Genomic DNA, 17,233 nt, shown 5'->3' on the forward strand with positions numbered 1-17,233 from the left:
GCCCCAGAGTTTCTTTTATACAGTTCTACCCATGTACACAAACCACATTATGATCCTTCAGTCTCAACTTCAAAATGCAGAGAACCTGAATGGTCTAGTTTGGATTATAAGGGGATTGAGAAACATGTAATAGGGACATATCTGCTGGAGTCCCGTCTTTGTTAATTGCAAGGATGACAGTTTCCTGCATATGTGTGTTGTAGAGGGTGGTGGTAAAGGAGTATTATGAGATAAACCAAAAAGTGCAGTCTCCTATGTCCTCTCGTGAAGTCTCCTATGTCCTCTCGTGAAGTGCTGTACTTACTATATTCCAGTTGTTCATCATCTGTATCTGTCACTAGACTGTAAACTTTTATTGGCTTGTATCTCATTACCTAGCCTGATGCCTAAATCAAACTGATATCCTGAAATTATTTGAAACAAGTTTTCAAGCATGATGTATATTTCAAATATTTTGAAACCTCATATAGTCATATTTAGAGCTTTGACTTATATGCAGAAAAATGAATTATTAATCATTTGAATTAAATGGCTCTCTATGATAATACTTAATTCCTAAGGGTATACATTGGTGGTGTTCAGGAAGAGTAGCAGCACTTACATAACTTTTCTAAATTGTCCTTTTATTTTGGGGGGGCGCTGTGCTGTGTGGCTTGCGGGATCTTAGATTCCTGACCAGGGATTTTTTTTAATGCTTAGTGAATACAAAAACAAATCATCCTTTTATTAATTTATGTTTATAAAATCACCCAAGCTGATGCTCAAAGTGGAAACGATTTTGACTTGAATTTAGTCTTTGGTTTTAACTTTATTTCTTTAAATCATGTATGTATCGCAATATCTCTCAAAATGTGGAATGCTTATCGCTCAGATTCAAAAGATGATTTGGTGTAGTATACAGATTACTATTTTATACTGTGTAGATATATTTATTCCTATAAGTATTAGAAAAAATATAACTAGCACATAAAACGGAGAAGGCAATGGCACCCCACTCCAGTACTCTTGCTTGGAAAATCCCATGGACGGAGGAGCCTGGAAGGCTGCAGTCCATGGGGTCGTGAAGAGTCGGACACAACTGAGCGACTTCACTTTCACTTTTCACTTTCAGGGACTGGAGAAGGGAATGGCAACCTACTCCAGTGTTCTTGCCTGGAGAATCCCAGGGACGGGGAGCCTGGTGGGCTGCCATCTATGGGGTCGCACAGAGTCGGACACAACTGAAGTGACTTAGCAGTAGCAGCAGCACATAAAAATGTATGATTTCACAGAAATGATGTAGCTCGGTAAAACAGTGAGTTGATTTAAAGAAAATCAGTAAGCAAATAATAATACATGAAATAGTTGTGCAAATGATCTATTAAATTTGGGAAATATTTGATTTTTACTTGCCTTATATTACATATATCTGATATAACCCTAATATAGTCTCATAAAGATTGTGTTTAAGAATCAAAATCAAAGAGCCCAGGGATTTGCATTTTATATATTTTCTCCTGTTTTTCAGAACAGCAGTTTTCAAAACACATATATACTCCAAATCATATTCAGAACCTTGACAGGTAAAACCCATCATGAGAGCTACACCTCTTGAAGAGTCAGGGCCTGAAAGGTCCTCTTTCCCTTTGTACTCAGTTTCCTCTCTTCGCTTGTCATTTATTTCTTCATGGCATTTCTGAGAAAATATAATCTGAAAACAGTTCTAGGTAATTGTGTTAATATAGCTAATGTTACTTAACAAAAGTTTGTCAGAGACTTGTTTTTGATAATTGTCTGTTTCTGCATCTGTTAAATCATCTATTCCCCAGGTGCCAGCTTGTTTTGGAATGCGGCAGGTGATGATCAAGAGCCTGAATCTCAGCTGAGGCAAGATGATACCAAGATTTCCAGTGAGGACATGAATTTTTCTGTTGATATTAATAATGAAGTCACAAGTACTCCAGGTAGTGCATCTTCGTTAAAAGCTGTTGATATTCCCAGTTTTGAAGAGAGTAACGTTGCTGTGGAAGAAGAATTTAATCAGCAACTTTGTATATCCAAGTAAGATCTCTTCGATTCAGTATTCATCATCTTTTTTTCTTTTTAAGTCCTGATATTCCTCTGGTATTCTAACTCAGGAACAGTTTGTTTTGTAAAAGTATTCTCATGGTGTCTTTCCTAATGTGATTCCTATGTAACAGACAGTTCTTTGGCTGCACCACTCGTCATACGGGATCTTAATTTCCCCCACCAGGGATCTAACCTATGCCCCCTGCAGTGGAACCATGGAGTCCTAACCACTAGACGTCTAACCACTGAAATGCCAGGGAATTCCCTGTAAAAGACGATTCTGAGCCTTCTATGCCCATTCCCAGATGTCAGTCATTGGATGTATAAAACAGTCTAAACCAGAACAGTTGCAGATCAGAAATACATATGTCAGGCCTCACTGGAGAGTCTGACACTAGGTCCCAGATGGAGCCAGGGTCCTGAATTTAAGATTTACATACTCTATTATATGTGCATAATAACAGAGTCTTTATTTCTGAGAGATGTACCCTGTTATTCAAGATATACTCAATAAGCTAATGGGGATGAAATGGTAAAGGGTAGAGCTGAAGTAAGATAGACTCTGAGTAGATAATTTTTAAAACTGATTGTACATAGTGATTTGTTAAACTCTCTTGTGTTTGAAGTTTTTCATTGTGAAATTTTCTATTAAAAAAATAAGGATTCTGAAGTAATTCAGATCCTTTGCAAATTTGTACACAAATTCAGCAAATATTCTTTGAGCTTCTGGTATATGCTGCCAAAAAACTAAGCCCTAGAAATTGAGCAGTAGGTCAGACAAAGCTCCTGACTTCATGGAATTTCCATGAGTTCTGGAGACAATAACCGCATCAGCAGGAAACATATAATTTCATATAAAGACCACTGCCTGAAGAAAATAAACCAGGGTGACCAAGTGGAGTGTAACTAGGATAGTGGCATGGGAGTGAAGTGGGTATATTAAGTAAGATGGTGAAAGAAGCCTTCAGATTATGTAGGGCTTTGTAGGATGTAGAAGTTCTGAATATATTCTGTGTTCATTAGCATCAGGGAGGATTTTAAATGATGTAGTGGTATGATCATTTTTGTTTTTTAAAGGCCATTCCAGCTGTTTTGTGGCAAGTGAACTGATGGGGGTTAAGATTAGAAGTAAGGAGACCGGTTAGTAGATTGAAGACCAAGTGAGATGAAGGTGCCTGGGAATTGGAAGTGGCGGCAGGGATCAGGTGTAGGATACATTTTGAATATAAAGGAATAAAGTGGGTTAAAATACCACAGTGTAATATCACATGAAATAGTTTTAAAAGACATGAATTCAGTGGTAGGGGTGGCATGGGCAGGCAGTTGATTACTTTTTAAAATTTTAAGCCTTTTGGTAATAGTTGATATTTTAAATTATCTGATTACAATAATGATTAGAACAACAAACACCCTTCCAGAAAACCAGAAATATTTATCTGCTTTGCTCAGTAGAGAGTATGTTTTAACCTTACAATTCAATTAAGTATTCATAATATGTACCACAGTATATTAAAAAGATCTGTATACCTGTCTCAACCCCCGCTAGGTTGAATTCCTACAGGTTGTGGATCATACTCATTTCTGTACCTTTAGGACTTGAACCAGTGTCTAGTTCCCCACATCAGCTACTTCATAGATGTTAGGTGATAGGAAGAGCAGTTTGGGGTAAGCCCCCAAGATAAGTTCACATTTCACTTGGAATAGTTACAGAAAATGAGAACAAAGAGACATGAACTGTGGTTATCCTTATTTGTTCTCCGTGTGGTTATCCACATTTATTCTATCTGTATTTCCTTTCGTAAATTGTAGACTACTTTTAAGGATTAGTTTTTCCCTCTGAAAGTAGAACTTTAAAAATCTCCAATCCATTGTGGTGTTTAACTTCAGAAACAGATCTGAGTTAGCTGATAGAATGCAATTAATTGCTTTTTCAGGGCGATTAACCACCTCTGTGGATTCCAACATATAACTCGATGTAAATCTGATCTTTGTTCCGCATAGTATATGATTCGGATTAAATAGCATCTCCAGTGTTGTCTATGGTGCTTTTAGTGCTCTTCTAGGATTCTTCCCAAACATCTGGTCTGATTCATGCTGTGTTTCGTGCTGCTGAGTATTCATACATGGCACCTGTCCTCTTTGGATGTCTTGCTGGATTTAATCTAATGTTAAAGCAGTTTGTGAAAGGTAGATTTTTTGACTTGCAGCATATATGGTAATCGGTTTCTTTTTCCCAGGGAAGAGCCATGTGTGATATCCATAGACTTTTTTTTGACACAATACTTTTTCTTTTTTTTTAAGAAGCCAGGCTTTGGACATACCTGTTAATACTTGCCATATTAGAATCATCTTAAAAAAATTTTTCAAATTTGAAATTGTTAATGTTTTAGTTCTTTTCTTCTGGAATTTTTAGCTTTTATTTTTGTTTGGTAGGTTAGACACCAAAACAGGTATTTTTAAATTCTTGAAAAGGCAATATAGTAGAGTGATTAAGAGCATGGAATCTAAACTGCCTGGATTCAAATCAAAACTGTGTGACCATGGGCAGGTCTCATAATTTCTGAATGCTTCTGTTTTCTTTTCTGTAGATGGAGACAGTGAAAGTACCTATCTCAGAATTGTTGTAAAGATTAGATGAGTTAATATATGTAAAACACATAGAATAGTACCAGAATTAGTACCGTAAAAATTAATTATCATCATTTAGCTAAAGGTAGAATAAGTCTAACTCAGTGACTGACGTGAACTCTTTTTAAAAAATAAAGAGCTTTGCAGATGTTTGCATGATAAAACTCCTGCTTGGTACAAGTACTTTCCCCAGAAGTCATAAAATCTCTGAAGCCTGGCTTTCTGCTTCTTCATTTGAGTTTTGGTGTCTTCATTAAAGTGAAATCAGCTAACATGATTGATGATGAAGGTTCAATGTGCTATTTAGGAAGTAAGGGGATAGCAGCGGGAGATGAGGAAAGCTAGCAATTACAGATCCGCCGCTAGGTTTATCTGGTACTGTGCTGGGCACTCTGTATCTCCTTTAGTCCTGTCTCGTGTCTTTCAACCCAGGGAGGTGGATGCTGTTTTTCCCATTTTATGAATGAGGAAGCTGAGGCCAAGAGAGATTAAGATATTTACCCAAGATATAATGAACACACATATACCTTTATTATAAATGAGAGTATATCTTCCCTGGTGGCGCAGAGGATAAAGAGTCTCCCTGCAACGCGGGAGACCCAAGTTCGATCCCTGGGTAGGGAAGATCCCCTGGAGAAGGAAATGGCAACCCACTCCAATGTTCTTGCTTGAAGGATCCCCATGGACAGAGGAGCCTGGTGGACTACATTTCATGGGGTCGCGAAGAGTTGGACATGACTGAGCGACTTCACATTTTTATCTGTGACCTAAGAGATAAAAGATGGAGAAGACAATGGCACCCCACTCCAGTACTCTTGCCTGGAAAATCCCTTGAACGGAGGAGCCTGGTGGGCTGCAGTCCATGGGGTCGCTGAGGGTCAGACACGACTGAGTGACTTCACTTTCACTTTTCACTTTCATGCTTTGGAGAAGGAAATGGCAACCCACTCCAGTATTCTTGCCTGGAGAATCCCAAGGACGGGGGAGCCTGGTGGGCTGCCGTCTATGGGGTCGCACAGAGTCGGGCACGACTGAAGTGACTTAGCAGCAAGAGATAAAGTGCTAATGGAGGTTGAAAGAAGCAAGAGGACATATCCAGTTAACATTTTAGAACATCATAGAGGAAGTAAACTTTTAAAATGTCCCTTGAACAGTGGATAGGATTTTGATAAGAGTATGCCAATTTAAAAGCATTAGAACAGTAACTCTTGGCTCCAGGGCATTTGAAAATACAGTAAATTGGGGTGCTCCACCAGTTGAGAATCTCTGTGGGGAGAAGTCCAACCAGTTGTGTTTTTAAAAACTTTACAAGTAATATTGATGGTGTTGTTAAGATTGAGAACTATTGCATAGTAGACAAAATTGATGGGCAGAAGAATTCAGAGTATTGTTCGTAATCCAATTTGTTCAGAAAATAAAACAGGGAGCATTGATTGAAGGGACTGGCTGAAAAGCCAGGTAGACTACCAATTTCAGAGAGCTTTGACTGGTATAATAAGGAATTGTTTTTGTTTTAATAAACCATTTAAGATTTCTGTTTGTTTTGTTGTTGTTGTAAAACAAAATAACAGAATTAACTAACAGTTACTTTATATATGTCCTTTCAAGCAGCTCTTCTCCACTTGAGAGAAAAGAACCTGATGTACCTGTATTCTTTCCGAATCCCCTGCAAGCAGAGTGTGTAAGCATGTGCTTCCAGAGTGGACCAACAGAGGGTGCCACTAATAGCTCTGGACCATCAGGGGAACCCAAAACCGAGCAAGTCACGCAGCCCTTGCCTCATCAACCATCAGATAGCCAGCAACTATTCCAGGATGTGCTGGTGAGAAAATGGAAAGCATTCTGTCTTTTGTGAGATGGTGATTTAGTCTATGGTACACTAGTTTAGCCTTTCCCATCTTTAAACTGATGGGGACCTTGCTAGGAAAAAGATTTTCCCCTAATTCAAGTTCGAAGTTAGGACCAGAAAAAAATAAGCAAGAGTTTGCAGGAGGTTTGAAAATTGGAGAGTAATAGAATAATTTTTATAATATTTGCTGTTTCAGCTCATATAAGCAGATTTTTATGGAATACTTAGCTTAGTCTAACAAAATGAACTGAGTAAAGTGGGTAATATAAAGATGAACATGACAGTCTCTGCCTTTGAAAACTTAAGGGAGATAACACATGCATACCAGTAACAAACAGCTAAAGAATGAGCAGTACTGTAAGCACAGCAGCACACAATAAAAAGGAGTTGATATGTGGCAGAAACCAGCACAATATTGTAAAATGTAAACTGGGACTTGGAGGTCAAATGACCGTGGCTGTCACTTACAATCAAATTGTAGATTTTAGAACACTTGATTTCTCCATTTATAATTGAAGACTAATTAAACATACTTCATAGGGCCCTAACTATTAATCAGTTAACATGGATTTGTTATTTGCCTGCTAGGTCCTACACTGGTGCGTGTGCTCAAGGGAATGAAATATGCTTTAAAGTCAGGAAGGCAGAATTACAGGTCATTTTCATTCAAAGTGAGAAAAGAGGAGTCAAATTCTGAAAGTAACATAAAGGTTACACTTAAAACTCTAAAACATTATCCTTTTTCAAATGAAAGCATGATTTTAAACTTGTTTATAAAGATTTCACAATAAATCCTTGAAAATACTTGAAATATTACTCAAATGATTTTAAATCTGTTGGCTTTAAAATGAACAAGTTCTGAACAAACATTCTAAGTTTTCTCTAGGATTTTCATTCATTAGAATGGACTTCTTTTATAAAAATTCCATAAAACTTGGCAAATGTACTTGATACTGTGTAGAATTTAGCAAGATAATTTTTTTACTCAGGCATTACTTTACAGTATTATTTGTATTTTTGTTTCCTAATAGTGATTTTCAAATACGTCCTTTTTCTTCTTTCATCAGAGTCAAGGGAACCACCTACCGAATAACTCCGCCAAAGTAACTAAGGAGCCATCTACCAAAGCAGTTATTATCAGTCATGAGTGCACCAAAAACCAGAATGTTTACCATACTAAGAAAAAAATACATGATTCAGGATCGGTGGACAAAGAATGTGTTCTTAATGCAACTCTTAAGCAACTTAGAAGCTTTGGAGTAAAAATTGATTCTCCAACTAAAGTGAAGAAAAATGCACATAAAGTGGATCATGCCAGGTAAGTTTAAACTTTGTTTTAAAAGATTTAAAAAAAATGTAAATGCATTGCAGCTTCCTCATGAAAAAAGGTATAAGCCTGCCATTCAATTCAACTGGCTTATGATTTATTCAGGGTCTATGTTAACATGTATGTGGCGAATAGGAAATCATATCTACCCTATAGAGGTTCCATTTTAGTAGAAGATAGGTTATATACCTAAGTAATTTGAGAGACATAGGGATAGCTCCTGAGTAAAGATGCCAACAAAATGCTCTAGGAGTCTTAGAGAAAGAGAAATGAGCTGTTACTTATTTTTGGTGTCTCCAAAAGTTTTCCTGGAGGTGACGGGGTCTGTGTCAACTACTGGATGTACAGTTAATGCAGTTGTCATCTAAAAGGCAAAAACCTTCCTTTTTGTAGGACTGTGTTTTGAAGACTATATTTATATGAACTTTACTTATTTCTCACCAGTTCCAGCTGGCCATGTTCTTCTGTTCAGATTTCTTTTCATCAAAGATCAGCTCAATACACACTTGCCTTTAAAGAACATAAAATCTGGAAATTCTGTAATTAAGGCTAGTGTTGTGCTTAGTCACTCAGTCATGTCTAATTCTTTGCGACCCCATGGACTGTAGCCCACCAGGCTCCTCTGTCCATGGGGAGTCTCCAGGCAAGAATACTGGAGTGGGTTGCCATGCCCTCCTCCAGGGGATCTTCCCAACCCAAGGATCGACCCCAGGTCTCCTGGATTGCAGGTGGATTCTTTACCATCTGAGGCAGCAGGGAACCCGAAATAAGGCTAGTATGTTTTCTGTTAATTATTTTTGATATTTTTAAATATAATCTCATGATTTAAAAAAAAAATCAAATAAAATGCATGAATATCAAATAAAATACAAAAAAACCCACTTCCTAAACTCCTCAGTCTGACTCCTTCTAAGTTATTTCTCTTAACTATTTCTTTGGTATTCTTCTAGAAATGCTCTACACATGTTCAAGTATGTATCTGTGTGATGTGTTGCAATTTCCGTAACATAGATACTTTCTGGGTATATGCAATTCTTCCTCATGCATTTAAACGACTACAATATTCTGTTGTGCCCATGTACTATGATACAATGAACCCCAGTTCTCTACTAATGGATTTTTAGGCCGAATCTCTTATTCCTTATTTCAAACAGTGCTAAGTGAACATCATTCTACAGGTACTTCTACAAGTGTTTTTGTAAGGCAAATTCCTATAAGTGATGGGATCAAAGGATGTGTGCATCTGAAAGTCTGGCAGATGTTGCCACTGCCCCCAAGAATAGCTGTACTAGTTTATACTCCTGCCACCAGTGGAGTGAGGCTAGCATTTTTGAAGGTCTTATTTCAGTACTCTTAGGATAGAGGCTCTATTACATCTGTTAGAATGCTTAAATCAACCTGCTGTCTTTGTGGAACCCTTACAGTTGGTATGGCTGCTTGTGGGGAACAGTTTTTAAGTAATGTATTTCTTCATAGTGGCCACCCTATTTTAATGTCTTAAGTGTCAAACATTGAAATTAATAAATTTTCAGTATACAATAAACTTGATACAGTTTTTACATGCCTAGAATGAAATGGAAAGTAAAGCCATTTGCTCTATCAGTATGGGGTGGTCAGATTATTTTAACCAATTCTTCTGCCCTTTACTAAAATGAAAATTTATATTATAAATTTATACTATAAAAATGATACAGACTCAGGGTTGGAATTTTAGAAAATGAAGAAAATGTCGTTTGAACTAATAACACCCAAAGGAAATTAGGAAACATAGTTGAGTTTTACTGTATATATAATTTTGTTTACTTTTCTTTATTTACCATTATAAAATAGACATTTTCATTTAGTATTGTGGGCTAGTCCCATTTTTGAAATTCATTTATCTGTATGGTTTGAAACATCCACATATACCCATAGATAGAATTTTAGTTTCATGTACGATGATTTTCTCAAGGAAATGAAAGCTGAGGTGAAAAAAAGTTGTTTTCAAAAGCAGTATGTTAAATTAATTATTTCCATAGAGGGGTAAGCTGGCTAAAATGTTAGAATAACATAGCTATATCTTCACATGAAAACTTTTTTTTTTTGAAACTTTATTTTATTATATAAATTGGGTAAAATATTATAGTGCTTTGGGAGTAGAGTTTGATATTTGTTTTGTTTCCATTACCAAAGTAATGTAAGCTTATTTTGGACACCTTAGAAAATTTAGGAAAGTAGACCAAAACAAGTAAACAAACCATATTCAGAGAAATTCCTTGGCAGCCCAGTGGTTAGGACTCTGTGCTTTCACTACTGAGGGCCCGGGTTCCTTCCCTGATTGCAGAACTCAGATCCCGCAAACCTCGAGGCTAAAAAAACCCCCCAAAAAACATATTCATACCAACCAATTTAATTTATTATTAAAGAATTTGTTTTTGTATTTCTTTGTATTTTTCTAAAATTATTTTAACATCAGTTATTTATTGAGTGCACATAAAGTGTGAGGAACTATGCTAAAGGTTTATGCAGCATTATTTCAGTTGATCCTTGCAATAATCTATATGATAGATACTCTTATTATACATGTTTTATGAATGAAGAGGGCCTTCCCTGGTGGCTCAGATGATAAAGAATCTGCCTGCAATATGGGAGACCCGAATTCGATTCCTTGGTTGGGAGAAGGCAATGGCAACCCACTCCAGTATTCTTGCCTGGAGAATTCCACGGACAGAGGAGCCTGGTGGGCTACAGTCCATGGGTTCGCAAAGAGTCGGACTCGACTAACCAACTAACACACATACACACAGACATCAGTGAAAAAATTAAGTACCAATTTATTCAAGGCCCAACACCTGTAATTTTAAACCTCCTCTTCTAACTCCAAACTCCATAGTTTTGTTTTTGTTTTTTACTGTTTTGCTCTATGCTTTCTGCTTGTGTAAGTTTTTGGTAGGATCTTACAGTATGTACATTTTGCTGCTTTGTGTTTTGACCATACTGTATATACCCCACCCCCCAAAATATTGGTCTTATATTGGAAAATAAGCATGTTTTCAAAGTTGTTATAATGTTTTCTAGGCATCATCTTTAATGGGGATTTAATAAACCAGTAAGTGGAACATAGTATTTGTTTACTTAACCCTTTCCCTCTTGTCAGAACCGAGTCAAAGCGTTTTCAGTGTCTTACTGTCTTAAATATTGCTGTGATAAACATCTTTTTGCAAACATTGCATTTTTTAGGTTTAGTATTATTTTTTCAGAATAGAATCTCAGAAATGGAAAGATTAAGCCAAATGGTAGGAAAATTTTAAGGCTGTCACTATACTGCTTTCTGAAAGAGTAAGATTTACAGTCCTATCAGCTATATTTGTATTAGTAGTTCAGCAATACTTTCACTCATTTTACTTCAGTAAATATATTTTATATTTCACTCATTTTACTTCAGTAAATATATATATGTGTATATATATAGCTTCTACTGTGAGCCAGCTCTAAGAAATACCATAGTATATAAGATACCCTAGGAAAACTGTCTTTCCCCTCATAGATCTCAAAGTTCAGTAGAGAAGATGCACAGGTAAGTAGTCAATTATAACGTACTCTGATGGGAGACGTACCTAGCGTATTTTCATACTGTTTTATAATTAACCTATATTAAAATTGATGATTTTTAAAGATTTGTGCTAATTTAGACCAATAATTGTTATCTTTAATTTATATTTTATTGATTATAAGTGGGTTCTATATATTATTGTGATTAAACTGCACTGAAACTATGTCCCTAACACATACGTCGTATTTTTGTTGTCGATAGTCTTGGGCTGAGAGGAGACTCCAGGGGTAAGACTATCTAAAGCCCGCCTAATTCATTCCTGTTTGACGGTCTGTCTCGAGCTTAGTGTTTTAGTGTAAATCTCCTGCCACATTCCAGTTTACCCACCTTTGGCATCTGCAAAATTCCTTGCTATTACTTTCGCTTGTGATGTTCTTTGTCATCTTACTGCTTGCCACAGTCCTCCTTATCCTGTAAAGTGGAACTCAGATGTCACCTTCTTTGTCAGTGTATCCAGGACCCCTCACCAGATTATTGATGGTTTGTATCTCAGAATACCTAGTTTCTAATAGATTATACAGCCTGTTCTTGTGATGGCCTTTCCAGCGAGATAGTGAGTTTTATCTGTCTATGAATCCTCATTGCCTCTGTCACACTTGGTGGGCCTGCATGGATTGCTAAAGGAATGAAATCCCACCTACTGGGGTCATCACTGAAGTTTACAATGAATGCTTTACTCTTTTAATACCTCTGTAATACTTACTGTCAGTATTTATAGCCTTGTGTTATCTTTTAATACATATTGGTATACTATAGCTGATGTGTGAAAAGTTCAAAAGGCAGTTGTTTAATAGATTTTTCCTGCGAAACAGTGTATAAATTGTAGTTTAGTATTCCAGGAAAGCAGTCTTATAATCCTTGTATGCCCATTGTTTTTCTGATTCTGTAAACCAGCTAGCCTTTGTCGTTGTACCTATGTGAAAACTTACTTCACGTTCCAGTTCTGGACTCCAGGAGTGTTATCCTCCAGCCACAAGAGTAGCTGAGACAGGGGAAGCAAGATTTCCTTTCAGCTTTCCAGATCCAGAACACTGCAGATTAAGAAGGTCCAAAAGCAGGAAAACGAAAGAGAGTCCCAGACGTACCTAGGAATTGTAGGGAAGATGGAGGACCAGCAGCCTCTGTGGGCATATTCCCAACTGGAGTGACGTTTTGATCTATTCAAAATAGATCTTAAGGAGTCTCTGTAGTTACTTTGCTCTCTACTTGGAAACATATGTGTTCTCTAGTTGAAAACCCTGCACAGGGTAAGTAGGAGATAACTAATTGGGATTCAAATAGGACAATAAGTCAGGGTTGATTTTCATCTTTAAGTAAGTTGGAATAATTCCCTTAATTGTTGGCATGTGACTCTCATACTCAAACATAAATGGACTCTCATTATCCTTTTGTAACTGCACATCTAATGAGATTCTAATATAGTATATCTGTGATCAGGGCTTTTAGGATTTGATCAGTGGAGTGTCTTAATTACCCTAGTGTTTCTATCCATTGGTTCCATGTGTTATTGATTTGTTTTCAAAGTCAGGTTTTTCCCCCAGCCCCCAAATTGAAACTAGCTGGCTGTGTTAGTGAAGCTTGAAGAAACTTGTAAACTGATATCAGTTGTTTTCATGGATTTATATAGATCTTTTAACCATTCTATAAAAGAAGATCTGTTATTACTCAGCCATAAAAAAGCAATGAAGAAACTTCCCTGGAGGTCCAATGGTTAAGAATCCACCTTGCAATGCAGGGGGCGCAGGTTCGATTCCTGATTCCGGAACTAAGATCCCACATGCCACGTGGGGCAACTAAGCCTTGTGCCACAACCAGCGAGCCCTCGTGCTGCAGATAGAGTCTCCGCATCACAGCAAAAGACCCTGCATGACACAATGAAGGCCCCACAGGCTGCAACCAAGACCAGACAGCCAAATAGTTATTTCTTAAAAAAAAGAATGAAATAATGCCTTTTGCAGCAGCACGGATGGACCAAGGGATTATCATATTAAGGAAGGTCAGACAGAGGAAGACGGGTATCATATGATATCATTTATATGTGGAATCTAAAAAAAAATAAGAGAAATGAACTTACTTATGTAAGACTCACAGACATAGGAAATAAACTCATGATTACCAAAGGGGATGGGGGAAGGAGATTGGAATTAAGGAGTTTGGGATTCATGTATACACATTACTGTATATAAAACAGATAAACAACAAGGATCTATTGTACAGCACAGGGAACTGTATTCAGTATCTTGTGATAACCTATAATAGAAAAGAATCTGAAAAAGACTATAAATAAATAAAAACTGAATCACTTAGCTGTACACCTGAAACTAACACAACATTGTAAATTAACTATACTTCAGTTTTTAAAATGATTTTTAAAAAAAGATTTCATTCAAATTAGATCTACAATTTCTCAGTATTTAACTTTTTTTTCCTTTTTTTTTTTTTGGCCGTGCCATGCAGCATGTGAGATCCTACTAGTTCCCCAACCACGGATCAAACCCGTGCCCCCAACAGTGAAAGTGTGGAGGCCCAACTACTGGACCACCAGAGAAATCTCTCAGTAATTAACATTTTGAATTAGAACTTGGCTTTAAATTTGTCTATTTTTGGCAGCACCGGGCCTTCACTGCTGCTCAGGCTGTTCTTTAGCTGTGTCAGGCGGGCTACGCCCTAGTGTGGTGTGCGGGCTTACTGCACTGGCTTCCTTTGCTGTGGAGCACAGACTCCAGGCGCACAGGCTTCGGTAGTTGTGGCACATGGGCTCAATACGTGGCTCTCGGTCTCTAGCGCACAGGCTCAGTAGTTACGGCACACAGACTTAGTTACTCCACGGCATGTGGGATCTTCCTGGACCAGGGATTGAACCTGTGTCTCCTGCAGACTTGGCAGGCAGGTTCTTTACCACTGAGCCACCAGGGAAGCCTGAATTAGAACTTTTTATTTGCCTTTTCATGTTATTTACATTAATAATATCTATAGATATTATACTTCGATATTTTTAATATGTACAAATCTGATTTAATATGCAAATAGCTTATAATTTAAAGGAAATGGGCAAATAAAGTAGAAAAAAGACTTTATATTCAGAAGATATTAACACTATGAATGTATCATAAAAGAATATATCTAGATAGATTGGTAGTACCTCTTCCATCTTATTAAGACAGTCTCCAGATTTCCCTGGCTGTCCAGTGGTTAAGACTCCATGTTTCCAATGCAGGAAATGCAGGTTTGATCCCTGGGTCGGGAAGATTCCCCTGGAGAAGGAAATGGTAATCCGCTCCAGTGTGCTTGCCTGGGAAATCCCATGCATGGACAGAGGAGCCTGGTAGGGTACAGTCCTTGGGGTCACAGAGTCAGACATGACTGAGGAACGAAACAGCAACAAAGGGCAGAGATGCAGGCAGTGTCTGACTTGTATAAGACAGCTGAACTGCTTCGTTGGGTGCTATGGAAAGTCATAGCATATTCATTGACTAGGATATAATAATATAGTATATTATAACATATAATAGTACACAGAGGACTCAAGGGAATAGAAAAACTCTGATAGCAAAAAACAGGTTGCTGAATACAGTACGTGAAACAGTGGTCATAGAGGCCAAGAGAGTGAGGCAGACCCGGCCTCAGCTTGCCAGTTGCTAACTGTTCAACTTAGGGAAATTAGTTAGTCTCTATCCCTTAGTTTTCTCAACTGTAAAATAAAGATAATAATAATAATAATACCTATTTACTCATTCAGTAAATACTTATTGAATGCCTGCCTTGTGCCAGGCACCGCAGATGCTGCAGGGGCAGGAGAAACAGAAACCCCTTGTCCTCATGGGGTTTCATGAGGGAGCTAGACAATAAATAAAAAATGTGAGTTAAATATATAGATAGCCATAAGCACCCAGGAGAAAACAGAAGAGTTGGGGAAGGGAAATGTGAATTGGTGTAATGGTGAATAAGGTTGAAATACATGATAGGGATAACCTCCCAGAGAAAGGTTTTGTGAGGATTAAATGAGGCACTAAATGTCAGGCAGAGTGCCTGGCACATAAGGCACCAATAAAAATTAGCAGCTATTATAGTACCAATGACATGCAGGAAAAGGCAAGTCGTTAATTACTGTTAATAAAATAATACCAACCGAAGAGAGTGAGGATTATATCTAATTAGAGAAAATTACTGTATACACACATACACACACATGCACGCACGCATGCATACACCTTCATATCCAGAGACTGGTTAATGTTTTTCATTTATTACAAATGGAATCTCTTCTATGAAAATGTAATATTCTGAGCTGCATCAAATCTTGTAATGTTACATTATCAGTTGTGTTTTCTGTTTGATTTTATTTTTGTTTTACTTTACCAATATTAAAGAGCTTTACATTGTAAGGTCTTATATATGGTCTTAAAACCGTAACTGATGTTAATTTAGGAAAATTAATTTGTGTTCCACTTTTAGTCTTTGAATCATAGATTACCTTCTAGATTATTGTATTTATCCCTTGAATGTATCTGTATGATCAAGACTTTGATGTCTGAGCACTCAGATAAAAAAGCACCATCCAGCTCAAAGCTGAAGACCTTTTGTTACTTTCATAAAGTGAAACATATTTTCAATAATACTGTTTAGTACTCAGAATAAGATAAATGATGGCCTGCCCTATTCTGTCTTTCAGTGTGTTGGCATGCATCAGCCCCGAAGCAGTGATCTCTGGATTAAACTACATGTCATTTGCTAACGTTGGCATGAGTGGCTTAAGCCCCAATGGTGTGGACTTGAGCATGGAAGCAAATGCTATAGCTCTGAAATATTTAAATGAAAATCAGCTGTCACAGTTGTCTCTCACACGATCAAGCCAAAATAATGGTGATTCACCTTTTAGCCTTCTACATATTAATACAGACAGAAGCACAGTGGGGCTTAGTTTAATTTCGCCAAACAACATGTCATTTGCAACCAAAAAATACATGAAGAGATACGGACTCATACAAAGCAGCGACAATAGTGAAGATGAAGAGGAGCCTCCGAACAATACAGATGGCAAGAATGAACATTTAGTGAATCAAAACCTTACATACATAGCGGAACAACTTGATTGCCGGAAAGAGCCTTCCAGGAATGCTGGTGAGATAACTAATTGTTACAACTGTGACTCCGTGGGTACCCACACAGATATGCCAGTATTGAGAAACATTACAAATGAAGTTGTTCAGCCAAAAGCAACACAGCAGTTGAATGAAAACCCCACTTTCTTATTAAAGAACCTGAAACCAAGCCCTGCAGTGAATCTCCGAATTGGAAAAGCAGAATTTACCCAGCATCCTGAGAAAGAAAATGTAAGGGACACTCCAGTTTTTCCTGAAAGTTTGAAACCTTCTGAAACCTTAAAGGAAATGAATAGTATGAATTCAGTAGGCACCTTCTTAGATGTAAAGCGTCTTAGGCAGTTGCCAAAATTATTTTAAACTTCTAATCCCCCGCCCTTCTGATATGAGGATGGGATGTCTCCTGAAGATACTTACAGAAATCAGAGCCTTTTGACAGTTTTGGAATTCCTAATCACTCTAGGGATCACTCTGTTGATAGCAGCTTATGGCAAAGAGCTGAACAAGTGGCCTGACTGAGGTGGCTAACTGATAGGAGGCCTAAGTGCTCTTGTTCAGATAGAGTTGTTAAGCATCACTGGATCTTAAAAAAAAAAAAATTCCTGAGATCAGTTATTTCAATAAAGTTAGATAAGCAGATGCTATCCACCTATGAATCTGAGTTGCCCTTTTATACTGTACATTTT

At 37.4% G+C, this 17,233-nt stretch overlaps 1 protein-coding gene across 1 annotated transcript in view; it reads left to right on the forward strand.

Annotated features, from left to right (window-relative positions):
- The window catches only part of STIL (STIL centriolar assembly protein), a 47,953-nt gene extending 31,046 nt beyond the window's left edge, over positions 1-16,907 (forward strand). Inside the window, exons 13-16 of the mRNA XM_052637526.1 lie at positions 1,809-2,040; positions 6,286-6,499; positions 7,594-7,844; positions 16,118-16,907. Of these exons, the coding sequence (XP_052493486.1) occupies positions 1,809-2,040; positions 6,286-6,499; positions 7,594-7,844; positions 16,118-16,907 (1,487 nt within the window). The remainder of the gene's footprint in view (positions 1-1,808; positions 2,041-6,285; positions 6,500-7,593; positions 7,845-16,117) is intronic.
- The last annotated feature ends 326 nt before the right edge of the window (positions 16,908-17,233 follow it).

This window comes from Budorcas taxicolor, chromosome 3 (assembly GCF_023091745.1).
Source record: "Budorcas taxicolor isolate Tak-1 chromosome 3, Takin1.1, whole genome shotgun sequence".
Taxonomy (NCBI): Eukaryota; Metazoa; Chordata; class Mammalia; order Artiodactyla; family Bovidae; genus Budorcas; species Budorcas taxicolor.